The following is a 27,021-nucleotide window of genomic DNA, read 5'->3' as shown; positions in this document are numbered from 1 at the left end:
CATATGTGCAACCATTTCCCACCTTGGTATCACTCACCCCTTAAAACTCTTAATACCACACTGAATCGTTTGGTAATCATACTGGCCCTAGTGTCTTAGACAAAGTACTATAAATACATAGCAAAACTACAGAAACCTTGCCCGCAAGGGACTAGTTGATACAACTCGTTCAGTTAAGACCAAGAATTGGCTAAATGTTCTACACTTTTTCTACTTAATCTCTTCGCATTACGCTCTTTCTAAAGCTGTTGTATAATTTTCTTCTTTAATCTCATTGGATTTTTCTCATTCTCTATATTTTTCCTACTTATTCTCTTTTAATATCTCAAATTGTTAGATATTTTGTCCCGTTATTTTCCTTTTTCTTAACTCTGATTGGCGATAACATTGGTCTTTACGATTCTGTTTCATATATTGTTTTGTATATTCTCTCTTACGATCAATAACACCAGCTTTTTCATGCCTTTTTTATTTCATCAAGCTCAATTTGCCTGTGTAATTCTTTACTTAACACATCATATTGAAGAGAGAACTAACAGCAGCCTTATTTTGAACATAATGTTTCACATCAGTAGACAAATCTTGCCATGTTACATGATTCTTTGCTGAAATTGGTGGATTCATAAGAATTACTATTTATTTCTATCAACTCATAAAATAGCATGCAAGTCTGTTCTTTTAAAACTTTTTTGATATCAATAAGTGTTACACTTAGTGTATTTAATTTATACCAGGTATTATCAGATGCTTTAATACATAAGGCATAGTAATGTAATGGATTAGACTGAGTACTATTACACCATATAACTTGTATGAAGTATTACCATAGTAACTGTTGCTTACATACTCAGACATGTTTAAATTTATTGAATAACTGACAACTGTTTCTATTTCATTCCCAAAATTTGAAAAACGTTTACAGTGTCATGAACTTCTTTGCAATGACTACACGAATGTTCACGTCTTGTTTCTTCACTAAAATAATCGTAAAAACCTTGCGAAATAGAAACTGGTTCACTATAACTATAATATGTGATAGGAAGTTGTAAAACAGTAAACAGACTAACAATCTGATCTCTATGTGTTATTATAGATACCCATAGATATACTTTGTAAAGTTTGTACTGGCATATTATTGATGTTTACGCCATATTGTTCTAATATGTCAACATTATTCACAAGAACGTCATGGGAATCATTTTTCAAAAAAGGATTAAATAGTTCTGTAACCATGCTGCACTATTAAAACTGTTGTTACCCGAAAACATCTGGATTATAAATGAATCCCATTTACATAAACATGGTGTTTAAATTCTCCTGCATTCATGAGTTTTCAATTTGGTAAGAATGTGGTTTACAAATGCTGGAGTATGTAATACTTGTATAATATCATTTTGATAACGTGTAAGTTCAATGTTTTGTAAACCAGCACCAGGGAGTCCGTTTATAACATCTAACCAATCAGTACATACAATATTATTATTATTTTGATACAGGTGAAAGTGGTTTAGTAATATTAATTGCATTACATCTGAAGATATTTCTCTTTGATTTGTCTGTCAATTTTGGGCATTATTTAGACCATAAAATTATCAACTTTATGGGTAACAACATCTAATTCCATATGCGGAAATACTTCCTATTATTTATTTACTGCTGAAGCTGTGACTTTTGTTCACGTTTTAGTCTAAAACTTTTTTTCTTAATCAAGGCATTCTAAATAATGATAATATTAAAATGACACTTATATAATTATATGCTTTATAGCAACTTATAGTATAATAATATTATGTGAACTATATCTTATTGTACATTTACAGTAGCAAATTTGGAAAACTTGCACTTAGTTTGTATCCCTCACTGAACAATGAGGACGAGTACTGAGTACAACTGCTCACAGTAGAATAGTATCTTGTAATGTTTAACAAACTAAGTAAACTAAAAGAATGTGTTTGTACTGACAACAGTATCAAGCTCAAGGTAAAACAATCAATGCCTAGCTCACAGTAAAACTGTCAAGCAATTGTTGACAACTATATTTGAATATATATCTTGACCAGATCTAATTGCCATACAATGACTTCTCACAAAGGTCAAATGTTAACTAAAGTATAAATAACAAAGGCATTTTCTAATAATGAACATACTTAGTCAGACATTGGAAATGAAATGACATATATAGTTGAACAAAGTTAACATAGTATAGTATATGCAAATTAGAAAATGCTGCTCAGTGAAAAATAATTACAACTACTATATATGCCAACTTATAGTATTAAATTATTAATCTACAAATCGATGACATTACTAATACATATAAAGGACAAGTGTAAAGGTTTTAAACACTGCAGCTACAGTATAGACTGTTAAGCACATGTTGACAAAAGTGTAAATAAACATTGAACAGATCTAATTGCCATACAGTGACTTCACACAAACGTCAAATATTAACTAGAGTAAAAACAAAGGCATTTTTCTATAATGAACTTAAGATGGCACTGGTACCAATAAGCGATAATGTATACGTAATCACACAACAATGTAAAATTCTAAAGGATTTCAAAACAACATTCATTTTCTGGTTAAATCCTGATACAGATTAGGGGGATTGAATAACTTTTCACAACAATTATGTTTTAACTGAAAAAATAATTACTCCATACGTCATTAATTATGATGAAAAGGGGACCAATATTGAACTTGCTTACTCTTACACCTTTGTTAATACAAATAATATAAATTTGAAGTTATCGCGTCCACAATTCAAAAGTCAACAACAACGTTGACAACAACGTCGCCAAAAGCTTCAAGCTTCTGCTTACTATACCTTACCCTTCGTTTACACTACACAAATAATGTAAAATTGTTCACTTATGCACAATTGATAATATAGTTTAAACAATAATCAAGTTATATGGTATGTTCACAATACAAATTGTGAACGATGACATCGGAAAAATAGGGCGGCAACACATATCATAATTAGAAAATCGTTTAGTATATAACTGGACACTTAGTGATTTGGTCATAGTGTTAACAAATGTGTTTTTTGATTCTTACAATATTAGAAATTTCCAGAAAAAAACAAACAATCTACAAACAAAATAATCCATAAATATTAAATTTTGTGTATATTATTGTGTACGATACTACTGCATGCCGGGAACTTTGGTTTGGATTTCAGCAACACTGCATTTACTATTGTAGGTACCACACTGATAACTACCACTTGAATTAGGTTTCGTCAAACAGATGAAGCAGAACTTCTGGCCACATGGGCACACCATATGCTTACATGCCGTCTCGTGCTCAATCAACATTCCACAGCTTGGGCAGGCACGACGAGATGGACATTGTGTTACGCCAACAATGCATTTCTTGGGGCATTCGCGAAGAATCTTTAAACGTGGGTCTTCACCACTGCAGCTGCTGTTGCCACAGACAACGAGACTGGAGACATCCTTCCATTCATGCAAGCAATACCAACAGAATTCAAACTTGATTCCCTTTGCACCACATAAAACGCACACCACGCGTCGATTCTTCACATCTTCTCTCTCGCATAGGGATTTGCACTTTGAACATTCTTGAATGCCCTGAGCTCTTCGAAGGTAATTGCTGGATATCTTGGTCTCGAACTCTTCTTTTTCGCTGGGTGTAAGCACTGCTAGTCGCCGGATGTCTACATATGCCCACTCTTTACCACAGTACACGCTATCAGGACTTATGTATAGGCAGCGAAATATAAATTTACCAGCAGTTAGTAAGCTTCTACAATAGGCTGTTAGCGACTCGGGCCCGATGGCATGGCCACAAGGCATCTTCGCTCTCTTGTTGTCGGGATCATTATCCCATGTAATCATATCGGGCGCATCTGTCAGCTCTACACTATCATCAAGCTCCTTTGGTTCATCCTCAGACCCGCCCTTTAGACGCAAAACGACGAACAAGTTAGAGTTGTTTTCAATGTTATAGTCAGTCAGTCGTTTGCCCTTTCCGTACTCGAGCTGTTTACCGGCATACAAAACTCGCTGTACTTCAACTGGAATACTATTCAGTTCACTAATCTTTCTCAAAAGGTCGTCCACTTTTGCATCCTGTTAACGGAAAATTAACTTGTTATTCCAAAGATTCTAAAACATAATATATTAAATTAAAAGTGGAAAAATGAAAGCAATTAAAAATAAATAATAAAATAAATAAATAAGACTCTGCACGTGGTCGAACACATAGCACAATCATGTCTCCATGGTAACCGAATCCAGACCACCTAAATTAGTACAATACTGTTGAGTTATCTTGCTAACAAACAAACACATTTTGTTTCCATGCCAACCGGGCCCATATTTCTCTAAAAATCGAAGATTGTTCTTTGGCATGGGGTAACTACTAATACTTTCGAGAAACGCAAAACAAAAATTGTGTCTCCATGGCAACCGGATTTAATCTATCAACAAATCTAATCGATTGTGACCCTGTCTCAAGAGCGGCCATAATCTCTATACACGCTGTTGTATATAATAATGTGAAGAATTATCTTCCAATTCCGGTACTATTACGTTAGATCTATTTTTATTAAGATCGTGAAATCACACTATGATGGACAAAATAACCAATCAACGACAGAAAAACGAACTGCAGCGAAACTAAGAGCTAAACTGTCCATGTTCTCCACAGCCCGTGTACACCTTGGTGCAAAACGAACATTATATAATGTTGAACATTTCATATCATTTATATTGAAAAGCAGGCTAGGGATGTTATAAACGTTTCATAAATATATATTTTTTATTAATCATAACTAGTAAAATTCATATTGACGAATCCAGAAAAGACATGGTGATGTCATCGGGAGCTCTTATCAATATTAACGAGTCAGTTCAACGTCATCCAATCGACAAGCCCATAATTTTGAGTGGACGATCACAGTTGCTATGTTACTTGACCAATTGTGCACACATTGTGCATGCAGACAATGTGGAGCTCTCGAGCCAATCATAATAAAACATTTGAATGAAAGCTGATGATCGGTATTTACAAATTGTCATAACTATGTTTAAAAACTAAGGAACAGCTTTCTGTGACTCACTGTAAAATGTGTAAATGTCTTATATAAAGTGACAATCACTTGACGTTCTGTCACAGATTAACACAACAGAATGGCAGTCTGTACTCAATAGTAGTCTGTGATGATATTTGCCCGTAACGAACATTTACATCAAAGTCAAATACTTTCAGCAGAAGGGACACATTGGATGTTATAGCATAATACGAGTAGCACTGATTGATATCAACACTCGTGGGTATAGATACCATGGTGAACATGCAGGGAAACCATGAAACATACCTTATGAATGGCAATCACAGATGTTTTACCCTGAAGTCCTTTTACAAATAGCTGAAACGTGTTATTCGACATGGTTATCTTCAGTCAGTTTGTTGTAGCCCTGCATTTCACCTATTGGGGGGAATTTCCCAGCCGATTTACTCCCGGGCTCTTGATACATACATTATTATTGTGCGTACGATTAAGTTTGGGCTGGCCGAGTGAGTCGAAGGTTATCAGCCTAGCCCACGATATGGATATTTACTTATAAGTGATATTAGTGATCAGACCCAGGCGTCATGAAAATCCCCTTTTTAATTATAGCATCTATTCTCTGAGCAGGTTATCAGCCTGGACCACAGTAGGAATATTTACTGATAAACGATATTAGTGATCAGACCCAAGCGTCATGAAAATCTCCTTTTTAATTATAGCATCTATTCTCTGAGCAGGTTATCAGCCTGGACCACAGTAGGAATATTTACTGATAAACGATATTAGTGATCAGACCCAAGCGTCATGAAAATCTCCTTTTTAATTATAGCATCTATTCTCTGAGCAGGTTATCAGCCTGGACCACAGTAGGAATATTTACTGATAAACGATATTAGTGATCAGGCCACGGCGTCATGAAAATCCCCTTTTTAATTATAGCATCTATTCTCTGAGCAGGTTATCAGCCTGGACCACGGTAGGAATATTTACTGATAAACGATAATAGTGATCAGGTCACGGCGTCATGAAAATCCCCCTTTCTAATTATAGCAGGCTTCTTTAGAACTGGTGAGTAACTTCACGTGACGGCAATTGTGAGTTTCGTTTTGCAGACATTGTTTTTGTTCTCCGTATTTTCTAGTCTATTCTCAGTATTACAAGCGATTGTTGTATAAACATAAACCTGCTAAACGTGAGTATGATATTATTGTGGTCTTCGCATTTCAGGATGGGTCGATCGCGATAAGTACGCAGCCAAATTATGCGGGCGTGATATGCTGGAGTGTCAGAAAGAGATTTGCGTAAGATTGTTTCATATTTATTATTATTATTATTATATTATATTACGTCACTGGAATACCCTGGAAAGTCACGGTCAATGCATTCTAACACTGTGCTAGAGTTTAACATGGTTCTTTGTAAACAAAAGACGAAACCTTGTATCTACATAAAGGTCACGAACAGTGTAGCGCCACGCAGAAGGTTCAGTTGACGATCGATATATTCTGGCGTGTCTTCGCATATGAGACAGGTTCTCTCAATATTACGACCCGATCTGTGTCGATATGAATTTTAAAAAGCAGTTAGCCAGTAGGTAAGTATATAATGACTTGTATTTGTGTCGTTATTATAGTACAGTATTACACTAAACGTTTATAAAAAACATGTAACAATAATCACGTAATTTCAATTCGAAAAAGAATGAAATGGGGTTGTCGTGCCGATAGTACTGTGCGTACTAAACAAAGTAAATGAGGTAAACAAAGTAAATACTTCAAAATGTTTGTAACATTAAAATGAGTATAACTGACCAATCATAAAAAAAATGATTTTCCAGCCTACTTGCGTAATTTAAAAAAAAAGTCAAGCTTTAGAAAATAAGGCACCACTCATTTTTAACATAATGTATTAATTGCGTTACAGGGATAGATTTCCACTCTATATGCCGCCGTTGCCGAGGTTACATTGGCTTGTTAACTGACAGTGAATCCCCTAGTGCGAGCACGAAGTGGAATTCACCGTCAGTTAAGCAGCCTCCATGGGTGTATGGGCGAGGCGGTTTATTATTCCATTTTCCGTATACTGCCCCCAACGTCACGAAGTGAGTGTGGCCAAGAAATGAGTCACATCATGTATAAGAATATTACAACCGCTTTAACACTTTTAAAATTCGGTGTAAAATAACATACGTCAACTATACATACATTTTAAATGACATTTGTAAAACATTTTGGATAATCACAATTAGTTAGTGAATGGCTAATACAACATATAATGATTTCAATAATAGTCAGTTGCGACCAATATGCCATGGTCAAGTCCGCGGCTCCGGGTATATAAAAGGAATGATAGCTTACGGAATTAAAGGAAAAAGTCAACTTCAAGTTCAACTTTGAAGTTATAGATGAAATATTTTCTCAATTTCTCACAACAGTGGATATGATGTCATACCATCACCCACAATCTTTTGCTGAAAAATCAAGATGGTGGACTACATAAACTGATGAAAAGTTGAATATCTAGTGAATGAAAAGTGATATAATAAAACTGTAAATTGCATTTTCTTTTACATTTGCTGGGCTCTTTCATCTTTCCACCGATTCCCTGACTATGATGATGAAAGGTCACTGACACCTCACTGCCCATTTGTTGGGTGACACGGCATTTATTAGGGAAATGGTATACCAATTATGTAGATTACAGACTAAACCGCACATGGGTGTATGGGGTGTGGCTATGTGAAACCCGTCGATTGTGTATACATAGTTAAATGTAGGCATAGTAACTGCTTCAGAGCTAAATCATATGACAATTGTTTTACAGATTTGTTACACAATTTGTTACACAATTGTTTTACAGATTGAAGAAAGAGTTGACCGCAGTACAAAGGTCACCACCTTTTGGCATAACTGTCTATCTACCGGATGACAATTTGCATGTATGGAATGCAGAATTCAAAGGACCTGCATGATCCTTATATGAAGGTATGATCTGGTTCTGACTGAAAACCAATCAATTGAAAGACATTGTAATAAGATCTTGAAAGTCATTATTTTACGTGAAGCGTATTGTTATACAACTGAATCTAACATACAAAGTGTCTTGTTGATATATCTTAATGTAGTTTGTTTTACTTTACAGGAGGGACTTTTAAAATACAGATTACATTGCCGTATCCTTTTATAAAGTTCACTGAATAACTATGAACACATCATACATCTAATTGGGTAACGGAATAATACAGTACGGTTCTGCACCACCGTTGTTTGTCAAAGATGCATGTGTCCTTAGTGTGGATCAAAATGTTCATACTTACAATTATGAATATGATTAGAATAGACATTGTACTATAGTATCTAAAACTGCCATGACGAATTTGCTGCTATTATGGGACGATACGTGTAATCTGCATATTGACCGGGAACCAAGGACTATAACTGTTTTATTATCTCGAAAAGCAGCAATGAGGCGGCAAGGGAGATAAAACTGAGAGTCTAAACGCCGACTTTCTAAGTTGAAATTAAAGAGCCTAGTGAAGAAACGAAATCAAAAGTGGTACCCATCTTTTTTTATCGTCTGTAACAATCTAAGTGTCCCAGGTGTTATGGAATAAGAGGCCAATAATACACAAAATGACATCAGATGACATCAATATTAAAATTTACCGAAAAATCAGTTGATCGCTTTTGGCCAATAAAACAATACAATACAATACAATCGGGTGAACGCGGTGCTTTTCAGCGCTCCCCGATTTTCTGCCTGTTTTGCGTTTTTTGCGTTCGTTGTGCGCCCGTGTTTTTACACAGTTGTATATAGTGTGTCTACCCTTTACGTGAGTAATTTATATTTGTTGTTTTTTGTTATTATTGTGGTTTTTGGAGGCGTTTTCTGCCTCGACGGTGGTAAGATTCCGGCGACCAATATGGCGGCCGCTGAGAAGAGGCCTTCATCGTCACCAAATGTAAAACTCACCAGGAACCATGCCATAAGGTGTGAGAATATTGACGGCATTCCTGTTGAAACATATGTAGAAGCCGTTTGTGATATTGTTGGGGCAAATAACATCATAGCGGCATCCAGGATGAACCGTTCTGTTGTTGTTTTTCTTACACACGTTACATGGGTTGAAACGGTTGTTATTTCGGGTCTCGATATTGGTGACTTACATATTTCAGTTGAACCACTTGTACGCCCCTCCACTAAAATTGTTTTGTCAAATGTCCCCCCATTTTTACCTGATGAGTGTATTACTTCTATTCTTTCAAGTTATGGACGTGTGACGAGTGCGGTACTAGCGATTCCGCTGGAATGTAAGAGACCGTCTCTGAAACACGTCAAATCATTTCGACGTCAGGTTTATGTTCACTTGAAAGATGTCAGGGCACAGATCTAGAAGCAGTACCTACACACGAATTGGTGACGTCATAAAATACATGACCTTCAATCAGGGTCGTTTCCTCGGTATATACGAATTGGTATATACAAATTACAATAAAGATACTTAAGACATTACACATAAGGTAAAACAAATCACGTGACAATATAATGATAATAACGGTAATAAATCCTAGCTTAACAGTTGAACAGAACGCTCATATAGTCAGTCGGGTGACGCCGAGGGTCACGAACTGTGTTGCAAAATGGCCGTGTGGTTGAAACTGGGTCATGGCGTGACGGGTGAGGAAGACATCATTAAACACTCAAAATCACAATAAAACGGGGAAGTGGTTGCATATTACGGCGTAGCTAACATGGAAAATAAAAAAACGCCCAATACAAACGACATGGGTTCGAATCACACTAGATACACACTCACCAGAACCGAAGCAATCAGAAACCAGCAATCGTTTTGGCTTTTTCGTTCAACTCATCGGAACACTGGAGTAGTTAGAAAAATGAACACCACTTAACGACAAACGTCGTGGCGTGGTACACAAGCGTGCCATCAAAATAAAACAAAATCAGCTTGAAAAGACAGTGGGTTCGAGTCCCGCTCAGAGCTACCGTAAAAACGTAAATCAAATAAACTGAAATCTTTCAAACCGTAAACAAGTAAACAAAGAACGTCGCAAAAAAATAATAAACCTCACAAAACTCCACCATACAAAACTGAATGAATAAATAATAAAATAACTAACGTCTTAAACTGGACGACGCGCAATTTGTTCAACAGTTTCCAGATTGTGACATGAGATGAGCAAGACCCAAGTCAAGGTAAGTTTTGTTAAAGTGTCGATGGCGTTCCCTATATTACGAAAACAATTCAGGCAACAGACGAATATCTTCTGTGGTGTTGTGGAATTTATACCGTGTCTGCGGAATTGTTGATTGAGGGTTCGAAGCCAGCAGTTAACATTTTGTTAGAAAGTTTCACAATTAAATCAAATATCCAATGATACCAGTATATTTATTTCATTATTTTAACAACTTGCAATGGTGGAAGTTGGTCAAACTTGAGTTCTTACACCTAAATAAGTATCAAATATTTGTCGACACATTTATTCTCTCAACCTTGTAGAGGTGGAAATTAATTAAACAACAGGTATTTACTCACAAATATAATGGTCAATATTTGTCCATACATTCATTCTGTCAATTTAAGAACTTGTAATTGTTGGAATTAATCAAATGAGAGTTGTCTACACCAAAATAAGTTTCAAATACTTGTCCATACATTTATTCTCTCAATTTAACAACTTGTAATGGTGTAAAATAATTAAACGAGAGTTGTCTACACCAAAATAAGTCTAAAATATTTGTCCGCACATTTATTCTCTCAATTTAACAACTTGTAATGGTGTAAAATAATTAAACGAGAGCTGTCTACACCAAAATAAGTCTAAAATATTTGTCCGCACATTTATTCTCTTAATTTAACAACTTGTAATGGTGTAAAATAATTAAACGAGAGCTGTCTACACCAAAATAAGTCTAAAATATTTGTCCATACATTTATTCTCTCACGTTAACAACTTGTAATGGTGTAAAATAATTAAACGAGAGTTGTCTACACCAAAATAAGTCTAAAATATTTGTCCGCACATTTATTCTCTCAATTTAACAACTTGTAATGGTGTAAAATAATTAAACGATAGCTGTCTACACCAAAATAAGTCTAAAATATTTGTCCGTACATTTATTCTCTCAATTTAACAACTTGTAATTGTGGGAATTAATCAAATGAGAGCTGTCTACACCAAAATAAGTCTAAATATTTGTTCGCACACTTATTCTCTCAATTTAACAACTTGTAATGGTGTAAAATAATTAAACGAGAGCTGTCTACACCAAAATAAGTCTAAAATATTTGTCCATACATTTATTCTCTCAATTTAACAACTTGGAATTGTGTAAAATAATTAAACGAGAGCTGTCTACACCAAAATAAGTCTAAAATATTTGTCCGCACATTTATTCTTTCAATTTAACAACCTGTAATTGTGGGAATTAATCAAACGTGAATTGTTTACATCAAACTAAGTATTTAATATTTGTTGAGACATTTATTCTCTCAATTTAACAACTTGTAATGGTGTAAAATAATTAAACGAGAGTTGTCTACACCAAAAATAATCTCAAATATTTGTCCACACATTTATTGTCACAATTTAACCACTTGTTAATAGTGGAAATTACTTAAATGCGACTTGTTTAATCAGTTGACATCAATGCAACTTACTGTAAATGGGGTAATTATTCACTGGGTTTTAATTTAGCTTATTTCGCTGACTGGAAAATGCGCTAAATTAAAACACAGTGAATATGTACAATTTAGCATAGAACACATTATCTAAATGACGAAACCGTGAATTTAAAACCCACTTAATATGCCTGAAATTGTAAATCAGTGAAAATTACACCCAATGAAAATTAGTCATTTTACAGTACCCGCAGACAGTGCACAACAGAGTATCATTATTGAGCAATTATAAACAGGAACGTGTCTTGGCATTAGGGTTAGGGTCGGGTCAGGTATGGGCAACGGAATTATTAACAGGAACGTGTCTTGACATTAGGGTTAGGGTCGGGTCAGGTATGGGCAACGCAAATGGCAAACACCCAATTGGCAAGATGTACACTAACGGGTTATGGCATGCATGTAGTTTACACAAGTAAAAACACAAAATTGGCAATTTTTTGGACAATTGTAACTCAATAATAGAAATATGTTGTATTTCTATATATATACACACTATATAGTCTTATCAAATGCAAACACATTCAGTTAATCCATTGTGGTCTTGTGGGTCAGTTCTCTACATAGTGATCAGGAGGACCTGGGTTCAATTCCCTTGCCTGCCCATCTTTTTCTCGCAAACACCATTTGGCAATAAAGCTAAATATGACAACAAATTATTTAATTTGCATGACCACCCACATAGCTCAGTTGATTTGTACTATGACAGCAATGTGAGCGATCGCTGGTTCGATCCAGTATGTTTAGTTAGATTTTTGAATGCTAGTGAAGACAGTGCTCCTATGAATAGGGCTTAAATCCTAACTCCTGTGTGAAGACACTCGTGGTACAGTGGACAAGACAATGCGCTGGGAACTAAAAGATCGCAAGTTCGAATCACGGATTGGACACTCCTACAAAAGACATGAAAGACGTTAAAAACATAAACAGCGGATTCAAAAACTGAAGTCAGGAAAACAGAACACAAGAATACTACCCCACGTGGAAGCCAGCCGAAGTCGTCGAAGAACGAACACAGTCGAAGAACGAACACAGTTGACAGCTGTAGGTCGCGTGCAACAACAGACACGAAGAGCATGGCTGCTCTCCAAATGGGCCCCTTCTTTTGTATTGACCCCCTAAGGATTGCTAATCCCCCTTTCTAACTCTTCCCCCAAAAATAATATATCGCCCCTTTTAAAATGTATTGAGCCACAAATTAATGAATATTCATGAGCACAGAAACTGCTACGTCATGAATAAATTAGCATAATTTTAAAAAATTTGCATAAAGTGTAGGTACTCCTTCTGGAGCTCAGCCCCAATCACTTATCAGGGTCAGATATTTAATATTTATGTTTCAACTGATGAACTGGTTTGTTTTGAGTGTAAAATGAAAGGACATACACGAAAATCATGTCCAAATTCTCAAAGCATTGTTACGCAAATGGTGATGGGGGAAAACAATGAAGGCTCCCAAAGAATTTCTACAGGTGTTCAAGGTGTTAATGAAACTCATAAAGTGAATGGTACAACTGATCCCTCTTTGCAAACAGATCTCACCGATAAACAAAATGTGACCAGTGTTGAAGTTGATAAAAACAATAGTGATCAAATTGTTAATACAAGTAATGAAAACCACATAGATACTGATGAAAATGATATAACAGATAATGTTGAAATGGTTAATCTTTCAACCAAAAAACGTGCGCGATCAAAATCCCCAGTGATCCGAGAAGGTCATAACAATGACATCTCAACAGATAGCAATATAATCAAACCAAATATTAAAAAACGAAGTGATGGTACGCTAAGCAATATAGTATGTGACATTGAACAACAACCAAACGATGAAGAGAGGGTACGATCCCCTCCTTCAACTGCCAATGAACACCCATCCACTTCATCCCCCTCACCGCTGCCATCCACTCAACCCCCACATGTGTATGCAGAGGTGACTGTACTCAAACCAGTACCCCAGCCAAAAAGTACTGATTTGTCTTCTTTCCCACCAACGCCCTCCCTTGATTTTACAGACAACTCCCCTAGTTATTCACCATTGTCAGAAATGCCAGTAGACATCAGTGATGTGAATGAACAATCCCAAGACCTTTTTGATTCTCAAAGTACATCGAGAGAAAATAATGATGATTGCCAAACTGCCAGTGATGAAAGTGACAGTGAATCTGTCATTTCAAATGTGTCTATTGGTATCATGAGTAGTGAGGAGAGTATATCAAATGCAAAATTAAATGATTTTTTATTGTCGACACGACATTCCCGCAAGTTTATTGACAGATGTTTTGAGTTCTGTCCAAATCTCAAAGTGTTGGTGTGGCATTTTATCAATTATCGTAACACTCAGAAACTAAACGCTTCTGAGAAAATACGCATGAACAGGCTTATTAAAAAGGTTAAAAAACAAATAAGGACTGGCAAATTTATAGCTGATTTTTAAACCAAAACCATATAATGGAGGGTTCAATTTCTGGGGCAACATACAATGTTAATGGATGTCGCGACTCACTTAAAAGATTCAGTGTTTTTAACTATATTAAGCGTGATCACCCCTGCAATTTTTACTTATTACAAGAAACACATACTCTTGCGTCCGACGAAAACATATGGAAGCTAGTATGGCGCGGAACGGGCATTTTTTCTCATGGCACTGCTAACCGCGCATGTGTGGCTATATTGTTTCCTCCAACAACAGCTGTACACATTTTATCACAATGTGAAATCATGCCAGGCTATGTCCTGCATGCACACACACGTAGAATTAAACAATAATCCTGTACACATTATAAATGTATATGCACCCATAAATGGCGCGGAACGAATGGAATGCTTTAATAAAATAAAACAATTTATCCCTACTTTAAATAACGACCCACTGATTATGGGAGGAGATTTTAATTGTACAACCGATCCTGACATGGATCGCAATAGGGGACGGGAGCCTGACATGCGTACTGCTAACCTCCTTACTTCAGTTATTCGTCGTCACAAACTAATTGATACGTGGCGTCACCACCATGGGAATGCTGTTAATTTTACTTGGGGGCGTAGTGGTACACTTGTTCGCCTGGACAGAATGTACATTAGCAAGTGTATGCGTGGGAAAATCAAGTCTGTTGAAATTAGTAACGGGGCGTTGGCTTATTCTGATCACTCTCTTGTTAGTATATCAATAACAATTAACAATGGTAAAAATAAAAGTCCTGTATGGTGTATGAACACACAAATTTTACAGGATGATGAATATGTTAAAGAAATTACGGATTTCTGGCTGGAATGGCAACTTTGTCGTGAAAACTATTCACATATTCAAACTTGGTGGGACGTGGGAAAGAATAAAATAAAATTAATTACTCAACAGCATTGCGCATTCAAGCAATATAAACACAAACAAGCAAAACAAACATTGGAAAGGGACATCCGAGCTATGGAGCGCGGTATCACCCAGAATTCGCCGCCCACAAATCATACATAGAAAAAAAAAGACTCCTTTCAAACATGGTTCAACACGAGAATAAAGGTCTCATCACACGAGCGCGGCACCATTTTCTAAATGAAAATGATGTGTGTAATACTTTCTTTTTCCAAATAGAGAAAAAGAATGGAAACAAAAAAGCTATTTTTCAGCTCAGGCGTCATGACAACAGTCTCACACAAAATCAAGCTGAAATCCGCAAAATAGTACGCAACTTTTACACTAAGTTGTATACTACAGATAATATTGATATAGATGCACAGAATACCATCCTTGAGGGCCTGCCAAAGCTGAGTAATACCGACCGCGATGACCTTGATGAGCCTATTACGTATGGCGAACTTACTAACACCGTAAAGCAACTTGCGCATGGGCGAACTCCCGGCATTGACGGGATTCCGAACGAGTTTTATCAAAAATTTTGGAATCTTATTGGGAAAGACCTCTGTGACGTGTTCAGTAAAGCCACTGAAGGAAATGTGTTTCCACTTTCTTGCTCTAGAGCAGTTGTTACCCTACTCCCAAAGAAAGGTGATATTACACAACTAAAACACTGGCGACCTGTGAGTCTTCTTTGCAGTGATTATAAGATCTTCACTAAAACACTAGCAATACGTCTGCGCGGGATCATTGGTTCCATAATTCACCCAGATCAAACTTGTAGTATTCCAAACAGGCATATCCATGACAACATCAGTCTATTACGTGACAGCATTGACTGTGCTAATATGACTAACTCTCCCCTCGGCATCGTGGCTCTAGATCAAGAAAAAGCATTTGACAGAGTAAATCACGCTTGTCTTTTCAACACACTTCATGCTTTTGGGTTTGGTGACAAGTTTATTTCTTACATTCATCTTATATATTCAAATGCTCAGTCCCTTATCCGTATAAATAGTGCTCTCACCCCTCCCGTCATGCTGTCACGTGGTATTAGGCAAGGTTGCTCATTGTCCACAGCCCTTTATGTTATTGCCATTGAGCCACTGCTCCATAAAATCAGAAATGATGGAAATATTAAAGGTTTAACAATACCGCATCTCAATAATGAACACTGTAAACTTACAGCTTATGCTGATGATATAGAATTTTTTATCACACATAAACAAGAATTCGAATCACTTGCTGCATGGTTGCGTATTTATGAACGCGCGTCAAATGCGAAAATCAACCTCGAAAAGTCGGAAGGTAACATTCTGCCACCGCGTCGTTCTAAGGGTTTTCTTTCCCGACAGGCACAACAAATGTTTTGCCTATTAACGAGCATGGTGAAAGCTGCAATTCACACCAGTCGTCGAAACAAGAGGCAACAAAAAGGTGTCAGTGATTCTCTAGAAATTTTCAAAACGAGACTTATTTTGAGGATCAAAACGGAATATGAATACCACCGTTTTAAAAATCAGCTACCTAAATTCGAAACATTTTGGGCAGTGGACGGTGTGTTATGTGATATTCAGAATGATGCACTTCAAATTCATCTGTAAACCTAGGTTTTACTTGTCCACTTCGCTGTTTAGGGCTTTTGCCCTATTGAGTCTTATCTAGTCTTCTTTTATCCGCTTTGGTAATTGTTGTGGTACTCCCTGGTTTCGTGATATTAGTCGTGTCAGAGGATTTTGTTCTCATGGTGGATATCAGTCTACACACACAAACACTGATTTGCCACCCTCTTGGCTTGTCATTTTCCTCAACACACTGATCGCGCGGGTGAACGCGGTGCTTTTCAGCGCTCCCGGTTTGTTACAGGTTTGGCCTCATGGCTTAGTAGTGTCGGTTTTCAGCTTTAAAACATATTTTTTATGTCCTGGGTACGACGTTAAAATTGCATCCGGTTGCGGAGTTTTTGTACTCGGGAGAATGAGGTTACCCTTTGCCGCAACTACCTCCAGGTCACCCTTGGGCAAGGTGTAGCACCTGTGAGCCTTGGGTGCCAACTTCCCACATAACAAGTTCGGTTGACGTCAGTAAGGGCATACGGTCGTAAAACTCCTGCACAAATAGATCCGCACAGGTGGACAATTTTTCATGTAAATATGTAGATATTAGTTTCAGTTGTACTTAGCATTTGGCAGGGGGGATCGTAACCTCTTGTGGTGAGAACCAGTGTGACTGGCCTGCCAACGGGGTGCTAAGGATTTCATTGGAAAAGTTATCAGTTACATCCGTTAATGTAATTTCGTTTTACATACCCGTAAATCAAAAATCACAATACAACACAATACAATAAAGTGCAATACGATACGATACGATAAAATACAGTGCATAATAATACATTGAGCAGAAATTATGGGTGGATGAGGGGCATATACAAGTCTCATTATAAGGGCCACAAAATAGCAAATCCAATACCCGAGAAATTGAACTTTTTATTAACACCACAATTGTAAATATACCAGAATTGTATACTCTTCTACTTGAAGTCGAGTCCTCGTGGCATAATATACCTCCATTGATCTAGCATCGAATGTTTCTTGGGGTGAGACTAATTTTTCGGTGCACAACACAAAACTCAAACCAGGAATTTCACATAACCAGAAGTAATCCCACAGCAAAGACTTCCAGTACACATGCGAGATACGTATAATTTAATTTCATTTAGAAATGTATTCTAATACAAGAGAAATATGATATATATAGTGAGATCATAATGTCATAATTAAATAGTCTTAATTGTGTCATAACATCACAGGTACGGTGTGCCCCGAGGACAACTTGAGTATATGAGCTATTCCACGTCAAATAACCCTCTGTTGATAAACGTTCACGTCAATATGTTAGATATTTTTACAATGCTATTTATTTCTTAACTCCTCATTCAGGGAAAACTATCCGATGGAACCTCCGGTGGTTAGTATACATAATTTAATCTTCACAGAGAGTAAATTTGCAAACAAAATCAAGCAGGAAACAATACAGAAAGGCAACTGTTATTATATAGTTATTGGGACCCGTTTGAGGCTGATATCAAGAATTATCGTCTTTCAATTTCCTGTTCGAATCGGCCAGTAATAGCCGCCCGGGGAACGATAATTCTTAATATTAGCCGTAGCCATGGCTAATAATTGTTATAATATCCCGATAAAGAACAGTAACACATCCGATGGCAAAACATTTGTCATGTGACAACTTGATGATAACGTTGACTGTCTCATGCTTGAGGCCGGGGGGTAATAATAATAGTTATTACATCGCACATACAAACATTTGAGAGACATCTTTTTGAAAAAAAACCTAGCTGAAAACTATCGATAGAAAAACATAACCACCGAAACTATGAAAATCTGAGCACCTTCACTAATTTGGTAAATCCGAATTCCCGGGACGTTATTTCACTCAAACTCGTTTACTATGCAAGAACGATATCTCTATCGCATAACTTTGACAGTAATAATTCTACTTTCTAATTCTTTCTATTGGCAGATATATTTTTTAACTTCGATCTATCACCTCAATGTAAGCCAAAGTTGTGGACAAGTCTGCCTTGGGTTCTTGTCTAATGACGCGTGGTCCGCTGCAGGAACTATGGAGCAAGTTCTTAATGCAGTTTATTCACTTCTGATCAAGCCGGAAGAGGACAACGCATTCGATCATGACGTACTGAACACGTATCATCATTTTACTAGCACCTATAACTCGAACGCCAGGCAAAGTGCTCTAAAAGCGAAATAAATCTTTTTACAAGTCGTAACTTGTTGTTATTCAGATTTCCCGACATAGTAATTGTGTTTAACAGCCCGTAGATACCTACATCGTCATCTTCGATTTTAACTTTTAACATAATGTAAATCAGCGTAAAGTCAACACCCGAGAAAAAGTGTTCATATTTCATTGTTCCTTTTTTTCTCGATTTATAAAATATTATGAATATAATAACAATTGTATGCCAAACTGTTGATGATGATTCATGTATTATCACGGTTTCATAGAAAACCTAGTCAAATAGTCGAGGGCAGAGAAAAAATAGTGGGCTTTCTAAATAAACTCATAACAATCACTGTTATATAATATGGCCGGTACATAATTTGTCCCATGTTACAAGTAAGTAAGTAAGTAAGTGAGTAAGCTACCTGTATTTACGTAAATAAAATTTGAATTCGAATACTAATAGTTGAACCTCCATATTTCTGTTCATGCTTTTAGTGTGGCCGTAATTACGTTTGTTCACATTCCTGTAACTTACAAATGAGCTGAAGTTGAAGTTAAATGTCTCGCATGCATAATTATCATGTGAGATGAGATGTATGGCATATGTTGATCAAACAAAGCTTGCTGACAATTCCATGTCAATGAGCAGTTAACACATACAAATATGGGAATCACATGATAGAAATGTAAGTTCACCTAACAGGTCCTTTCTAAGAGCATTCATCTTCAATCCTGAAATAATACGACTCGCTCTGTTTTGTAGTACCTGTAGTAGACTATCCGATTCCGCATTATCAATTGAAATATCACAATTATAATCAACGTTGTAGAATATAAAGCTAATAACAAATAGATAAAAGAGTAACTTTTGACACCAAACATTGAATTCTACTTGAAATAGAAATTTTAATTGCTATATTGTATCAATTTGGGTTTCATTACACCAACTTATCTACAATCAAATTATTCAAAATAGTCAATGCTGTCCTTAACCCAATACTAAATTCCTGAAACTTTGACAACTTCATGTTAGAATGAACAATATTATATATCTGGAAATGAACACCTTTTCAACAATAATAAACAAATTTAAATAAACGCAGATATCGGGTCTAAGAATAGTACACTGGTAGTTATATTCTCTGCCACGATATCGAGAACGTGTATAGATAAAACGATGTTATATATCGCCAAATGACCAACCACAAAGAATTAAAAAAGTCAAATCACTGCGCGGGCGGTAACGCCCTCGCACATAAAATCTACTGTTTCGAGCTAAACTTAACTCCTGAACATTGAGGGCGCCCTTGAGCGCCAAAAGAATCAAAATATAGATTCAAAATGGCAGCTCGCACTGATGTAGCGAACGATGTCGCTTTGAAAGTCATAGAAATCACCAGTTTATAGAAACATTTTCCATATATACGATGCTGTATTGGGTGAGTTTTTTGGCATATACATTGTAGATGATTGTTGTTGTTTTTCTGATGTGGACATGCCATTTCCAATATTAGCGTGAAAATTTGAACGTTGAAAGACATGTCATGCGTTTATGATTTGCCGGACGGTTACTGAGACTGTATAATGAGTAATGATGATGTTATATTTGTTGATCAGTTGCGTTGTACATGTAATTTTCAGAGTTTTAAAGGATGATGTTTACTACAGAATACGCTTAGAATACGCTAGGGTGATTTATTGTTGAAGCAACAAACTTTTGCATAGTTAATTCAGCAAGTTTACTAGTTTGTGATGCATAATTAGAAATGTTTATGTTGAGGTGTTGATAGTTGAGTTTCTGGTATTTAGAAAATAAGAAAATAGTATTATATTATAGGATCAATAACCTTTCTACGCTGCTAACCTGTGACGATAGTCAACACTGCTAACCTGTGACGATAGTCAACACTGCTAACCTGTGATGATAGTCAACACTGCTAATCTGTGACGACAGTCAACGCTGCTAACCTGTGACGATAGTTAACGCTGCTAACCTGTGATACTACTCAAATGCTAACCAGAGACGTCTAAACTGTAATTATATCCGGTCACAGTAGTGAGTTAAAATTTATTAGTAATTTTAATGTCATTAGTCATTTTGCTGAGACAAATTTAGACATGTGAATTGAGTTAATACAAATAATACTGAGTAAGGAAATGAGATTGTTGTGATGTATTTTTTACTGAAAATAGTTTTTTGTTTATTGTCATTTACAGAATTGAATGGTTGATCAATAAAAGATCTCTCATACATTAAAACCGGGTGTAATTTTATGCGTTCTTGTCCAGTCGGTCTCACCATCTACTGCTCACTCATTGTGACACTATCGCAATGCAATGTCCAAATATGGACAATATAATATATAAAGAGGCAAAAAAGACAGTTTCATTCCCATTTTGTTGGCCATAACATACCAATGGAACACCGATCATTGACAGTGATGCAAGCATTTGGCTCTTTTCAACTCGCCCGCATCATAGCATTTACAATACAATCGACTACGTGTGCAAAGTGATTCACATGCAATCGATACTTTACGACGGACCACCATTCTTATGGAGAGATTTAGGATTAAACTTTCCTAATATTGTTCGCCAACGCGTCGCATTCCTATTTCTTTAATACTGGTTGTTCAGCGCATGATTTAATCTGTGTCTTCGTTAGATTTTCCCTCGATAGGTTTGGTCCTTGTAGACAATTCGCTTTTATAAACAACGTGTTCGCGGTTTCTACCACCCCACCCCCACATTAGAAATAATGTGTTTTCGTCTGAGTGTCTTTTACGACCAAAAGATAAAGTACAATCATGTGTGATAGTATATAAAGGATTCCACAATTATTTGGAACTTTCTATATATTTTTATCGGAGAATCTTGGTAATAGCCTGCCATGGATAGTTGATGGGTACGGGCTTGCGCGGACTCTGTTGAGCCCATCCCTTGTGCGGACATATTTTCAGACCATTCGTTTACCAAAGGTAGGTGTCTAGGAGGAGTATCATTCTCGCCATCGTTGCCATTTGGGTAGCGCCAGTTTGTGTTGCCATTGTTGCGTTCTTTTCGCACAGTGTGGACTCAAGCCCAGTACCGGGTTGCAGAGGATTTGAAGATAGACCTACCGTTGCCATCGTTCCACTTGTTGTTTATTTCATCGGCTTCTTTGCAATTTTTGTCTCAACTCTTCGTATTACTTGTTTGGTGTACAACCAGCGACGACGTATCCATGCCTTGCTCATCGGAGAAGCGTCTGCACCGCCTCCAGTGCTTACAAGGCGAGAAATTAACGTCACCACTACGACGATTTTGACAATGTTGGCGTGGATCACGTGCTATACTCCCATTTCAGTGTTGTTATTCTAGATGTAGTCGACTTGAACATAGTCGACAGTGACTTGCGGTTTTGGGTATTTCAGTTATCTCACTCCTTTTGCACCGTCTCCCCATTTATTTATACTTTCGATAAACCATTTTGAACAGCGTGCAAGAAATACATATTTTGAAAAACCAACTCCACGTTAATTAAAACAATATCAACCACGTATGACGGCACTTTATAGTTATGCGACCGCAAAAAAAACGTATTGGATCTGCATCAGGATATTATCCGGCAGCCACTTGGCAACAGATTACGTAGAGACAAGTTCATAACCACCAGTCCCAAGACCGATACCGAAACCAAGTGCAAAAATGACTTTAGTTCACAGGTATTGTATCTATTCACTGTTTCAAACGAATGATTGGCCCACTGCTACCTAACAAACATATGAGAATATACTGTTTTGATGAAGTTCCGTCGTCGCGGTGATCAAGGAAATTGTGTGAAGAACTGAGATGGCAAATGAGTGAAACAGAGTTGGGTTAAATTACTGACATTCACTGAACACAAACCTTTATCCCAGAAAGTGGGTAATCAATGCCGTTATTATTCTTTACCGATTAACGATCATCATCGATTGATAAACCTGTCATGAATTTGTTTTTGCGTATCTGTTGACCGACTTAATTAACTGATTATTAGCGAATTGCTGTGTTATGTCTGTCATCGTGTAGGCCTATTTGAAGTTTTGGACGGAACTTGGCTCAGTGATTTGGAACTAATTACAAGATACCGTCGCTATTCTGACATCCATAGTTATTAATGTAGTGAACGATTAATCAAAAGATATGACGTATTCAGTACTTAGTTTGATTGGCTTTATGATTGAAGTTTACGCCTTAGAGTCTTTTTACTGCTTTGTAATTGGTTAGAGTTTTGAAAATGAATAAAGAGAGTTTGAGTTGGTCTGGGCGAATACTCCACGACAGACGCAGTCCGAGAGAGTCCAGGGGCGAGCCTTGAGAGAGTCCAGTCTTGGGCTAGTCTTGGGTCAGCCTTGCGAGAGTCTTGGGGATTTTTTTCCCCAGGGCGCTGTGTCTTATAGAGTGCTCGATTGACCGACTAAGACGAGAGCTGAAACGTATTTCGTTGTGTGTGCCTTATTTGACTGTACAGTTAAAGTGACTTTCCCGATCCCGTACCTCAAGGGGACGAGATAGAGAGACGAGACGAGATTCCCCCCTGACAAGTGTGGAGAACCCCAGAGAGAAGAGATTTTCCCCTGATAAACCTATTGAAAATCACACCACTGAGTAGTCCCGTTTTGAAGTTCTACCAATTACCGCGTTCCAAATACTTAATTAAATTTGTTATCATCGTTCTCCCATGCTATTGTTATTTATTGTATAGCAGTCGATTGTTTTGTTTTGTTTGGTTCACATCAAATCTGCTATCATGACGTACGCTGCCTCACATTATAGAATGGTAAAGACCTTAACGATTCACACCCCCGTAACGTCAAAAGAGACGGGTGAGCCTTGCCGGCAGTTATATTGATCCAACATTTATGTTGCCATCGGTCTTGTGTGCATTTTTTCGTTTCTTTACATCGTCATTCATCAATATTGACAACGTCAGACCATTTACCAAGACTTTTCTTTTATTCTCCAATGTTATTATATAATGTGATATCATTGATCCTTTAAAAAATATTTAAAAATTATATAGTATACTGTAAATAAAGTTACTTGGTATAAAATTAACTAATTAATTAATTAATCTAATGGAGTATTTGACGTGTCAATACGAATCTATTGTCGCTTTATGAGTCCAAAGTTAATGTTAAACGACTTTTTCTAATGGGCCATAATTTTGAAATTAATATCGTTCAGAAATATTCATATTTAAACATAATTATTAAAAGTTGCAATCAACAATTAGAGTGACACTAGTTTACGGTGTTCAAGTTGTATACCTATAATTTATACCCCCAAAAAGTAAAAAAGTGCTGTAAAAGTCACATGTTTTCGTGATGAATTTTGATACGAAAATCATAAATGCGAGTTAAAGAAGTTTGTTATTTCCTCAAAATAAAATACACACATTTGACGTATGGCAAGAACACAAAACGCATATCATTTTAATCATGGAACGGATGCAGGATGCTCGGTGGGGGGGGGGGGGGGGGCTTTTACAGTGACGTCATTACCGCGTTGCATTATAGGTAGGTTATGTGAGTAAGACCGGTTTCGGGGCGCTCATCGAAATCTGCTGTAGCAATACTCACCACGAAGTTTGTGCCGGCAACATCACCATAGTCATGTGATCACGAGCTTTCTGCTGGAACGTTGGTGAAATTTGTATTTGTCAAAAGACTCCAGTCGAGTAAATAACAAAATGTTCAGGATACTGGTTTGTATATGTAGCAAGGTTCATAAGATATAAAGGTATCTGGGATACGTATACTCAGCCAATATTAGGGACTACATTTTTCAAAGCGGAATCATATATCAAGTAATTTGAGCCGTCTTACATCAAGTACTCAAAAAAATCACAATGGTGTGGGTCTGATTTGTCACACTCAGTGAGGAGAAATATACCCCCTTCCATCGTTGTATTTGACAGGAAAATAAGGCATATATATGTAGCTATGTATAATAATGAATAAACCAACCAGTGATGTCTTAAATGGCGCGTACTCCGTATTGCGTAGACTGTTCACGAACCCAATGATTGGACTGAGGGCGCTGTTAAGTTGATACTCACAGGGACGTCACTTTACGAAGGGAGCATGCGTACGGGAGAATATTGAAACTGTGAGAGAGAAGCAGGGCACAGAACATAATCACCTATTCAATGGCACACCATCCCACACCACCGTTTTGGAACACTACTTTACAAGATGTCATCATCGATAAACAGAACGTTATAACAAACGTGACGATTATATTCCTCACAATTGTGTGTACAACGACAATCATCGTCAACGCAGTAACAGCAATTGTCATTTTAATTGATCGTACATTACGTCAACAAAATCATTACATGCTTCTGTTAAATCTGAGTATACTGGGATTGCTGGTCGGAGTAGTTGCCGTGCCTAAAGATATCGTGTTATATGTTCACCGGCCAGCACCGTGGTTGTGTCAGTTGTCGACTGGAGTCTCTGTCATGCTTACTCTAAGCGTCATCGGAAGCACCGCTCTTTTGAGTTTACATAAATATGTCCACATATTTTACCCGCTCATCTATACCTCTTTAGTCACAAGTAAGCGTGTTGGAGTAGCCATCACCGCTATCTGGCTACTGCCAATCGTTATCTTCTTAACGGTTTCTGTAGTCGCCGTGGCAAAAGGAGAGGGTTTTTTCAACTCAGTACCCGGTTGTGAAGGATATAAACCGGCGCTCGTAGTGGTTATTGTGCCAACAGTTTTCTTCATTACGGGAGTGTGTATTGTACTTTTCACTAATATCCGCATCGCGTGTCTAGTGCGAGAAAAACGTCGTCATATCCGTGCGTTAACCTTAGAAACGGCCGGGGCATGCACCGAGGCGTCACAGTCGACTAGACCAGTGGCTTTGTCAAAACGTGAAGTCAACGTTGCAATTACACTTTTCGTTATTCTTACAACCTGGATAATTTTCTGGACTCCGGTTTTTGTTGTAATTGTGCTCAGCGTATTGTATCCGAACGGTAGCCATGGAAATGCGTTATTTTGGACAACGCAATTATCTTATTCATTTTCTACCCTGTGTCCGTTCATTTACGCCTTCGACAAACCATTTCGCGTAGCTTGTAAGAAGTATGTGTTTCGCAAGCGAGAAGTTCAGTCATTGCAGCATATGGATACAAATGTCAATACAACCACGGTTACTAGAAGACCGTGATACAACGTAAATCCATGGCATTCACAATCTGCGAATGGTGTCCGCGAAACAGTCTAGTTAATCCGTGATACTAGCAAGACACAAATGACATTCATGAAACAGTTATGTGAGCCGTGTTTCATTGTACTTACCCGAATGACAAACAACAGATCGTGCGACAACGCAAGTCTAAGCGTCACGTCAGAAATGGTGTCCACAAACCAGTTACGTGAATCCAAGCTGCTTACATGTAAAATATGATGCTCGTGAAACAGTTATTTAATTCCATGTTTAACAGTATCTTACTCTCGTGTCAAACTGTGTGTTCGCGAAGATTACAAGAATCCAGGCTACCTACATTTCAGAAAAGGTGCCCGTGAAACAGGTAGTCCACAGTTCTCGGGTTCATCTTCACGCCATACAAGTAATCAATCATCCGTTCAAAATGGTCTTTGAAGCTTAGTAAAAGCATCTCATCAATATACGTGTCACGTGTCACACGATGTATGTCAGATTGCATCCTCAGGGAAATTACAGGATTTGAATAGTTTGTTCTGTGGTCAATTGCAAAATACATGTCAAGTGATATTAGTTACGAATGGTCATATATCAGCATGTTGGTGAAATGGTGCGATTTCTACGATAATAACATGTACTATTATTGCCATAGATTCAGGTGGTATATGTCACGTACATACAACCTCTAGCATGTACATTACCGTTTCAAGATTATAATATAACCACTCTTTAGGACGAAAAGCACCATTGTTTATTATTCCAGCGTGAAGTGTTTTAATCATAAATTAAAAGAAGTGGAAATTTCTCTTTTTCTGAACTATTTCATACGTTAATTTATATGGAATCGAGCAGAGTGAACTGTTATCTAAACTCGATGATGTTTAATCCATCTTTTAGCCAAAATTAGTTCAATTACATTTTGTTTACGTGGTATTTGTGAAGAAAGCGTTACAAAGTGTCAAGGA

General features: G+C 37.1%; 2 protein-coding genes, 1 long non-coding RNA gene and 1 pseudogene across 4 annotated transcripts; 3 read left to right on the top strand and 1 right to left on the bottom strand.

The window, feature by feature from the left end:
* Positions 1-3,017: 3,017 nt before the first annotated feature.
* Positions 3,018-5,419, bottom strand: LOC100369558 (uncharacterized). The gene is made up of 2 exons (XM_002731794.4): positions 5,348-5,419; positions 3,018-4,097 (listed from the first exon to the last, which is right to left on the bottom strand). Exons 1-2 carry the CDS (start codon positions 5,417-5,419, stop codon positions 3,150-3,152), a joined length of 1,020 nt encoding a protein of 339 aa, XP_002731840.2. The 3' UTR covers positions 3,018-3,149.
* Positions 5,420-6,256: 837 nt separating this feature from the next.
* On the top strand, positions 6,257-19,315 carry LOC144344842 (uncharacterized; annotated as a pseudogene). Its single transcript, XR_014928967.1, has 6 exons — positions 6,257-6,342; positions 6,495-6,635; positions 7,901-8,025; positions 8,183-8,213; positions 18,030-18,057; positions 18,631-19,315. The product of XR_014928967.1 is annotated as an uncharacterized LOC144344842 (transcript).
* Positions 19,316-20,707: 1,392 nt separating this feature from the next.
* On the top strand, positions 20,708-21,114 carry LOC144356622 (uncharacterized). Its single transcript, XR_013421471.2, has 2 exons — positions 20,708-20,911; positions 21,073-21,114. It is a non-coding gene; the product is annotated as an uncharacterized LOC144356622 (long non-coding RNA).
* Positions 21,115-25,027: 3,913 nt separating this feature from the next.
* LOC102806625 (histamine H2 receptor-like) lies at positions 25,028-26,059 on the top strand. Its single transcript, XM_006816335.2, has one exon. It carries the CDS (start codon positions 25,028-25,030, stop codon positions 26,057-26,059), a length of 1,032 nt encoding a protein of 343 aa, XP_006816398.2.
* Positions 26,060-27,021: the final 962 nt, after the last annotated feature.

This window comes from Saccoglossus kowalevskii, chromosome 3, assembly GCF_978046115.1.
Source record: "Saccoglossus kowalevskii chromosome 3, keSacKowa6.1, whole genome shotgun sequence".
In the NCBI taxonomy this organism is placed as follows: domain Eukaryota; kingdom Metazoa; phylum Hemichordata; class Enteropneusta; family Harrimaniidae; genus Saccoglossus; species Saccoglossus kowalevskii.
This window is presented reverse-complemented; position numbering and strand designations above follow the sequence as displayed.

What these genes read in the sequence shown, in the direction of transcription:
- LOC100369558 (XM_002731794.4), bottom strand. Translation starts at nt 5,419, where the DNA reads ATGTCGAATAACACGTTTCAGCTATTTGTAAAAGGACTTCAGGGTAAA. An exon ending in CTGTGATTGCCATTCATAAG is followed by an intron (nt 4,098 to 5,347) that starts GTATGTTTCATG and finishes TTCCGTTAACAG; the next exon opens with GATGCAAAAGTGGACGACCT.
- LOC102806625 (XM_006816335.2), top strand. Translation starts at nt 25,028, where the DNA reads ATGGCACACCATCCCACACCACCGTTTTGGAACACTACTTTACAAGAT.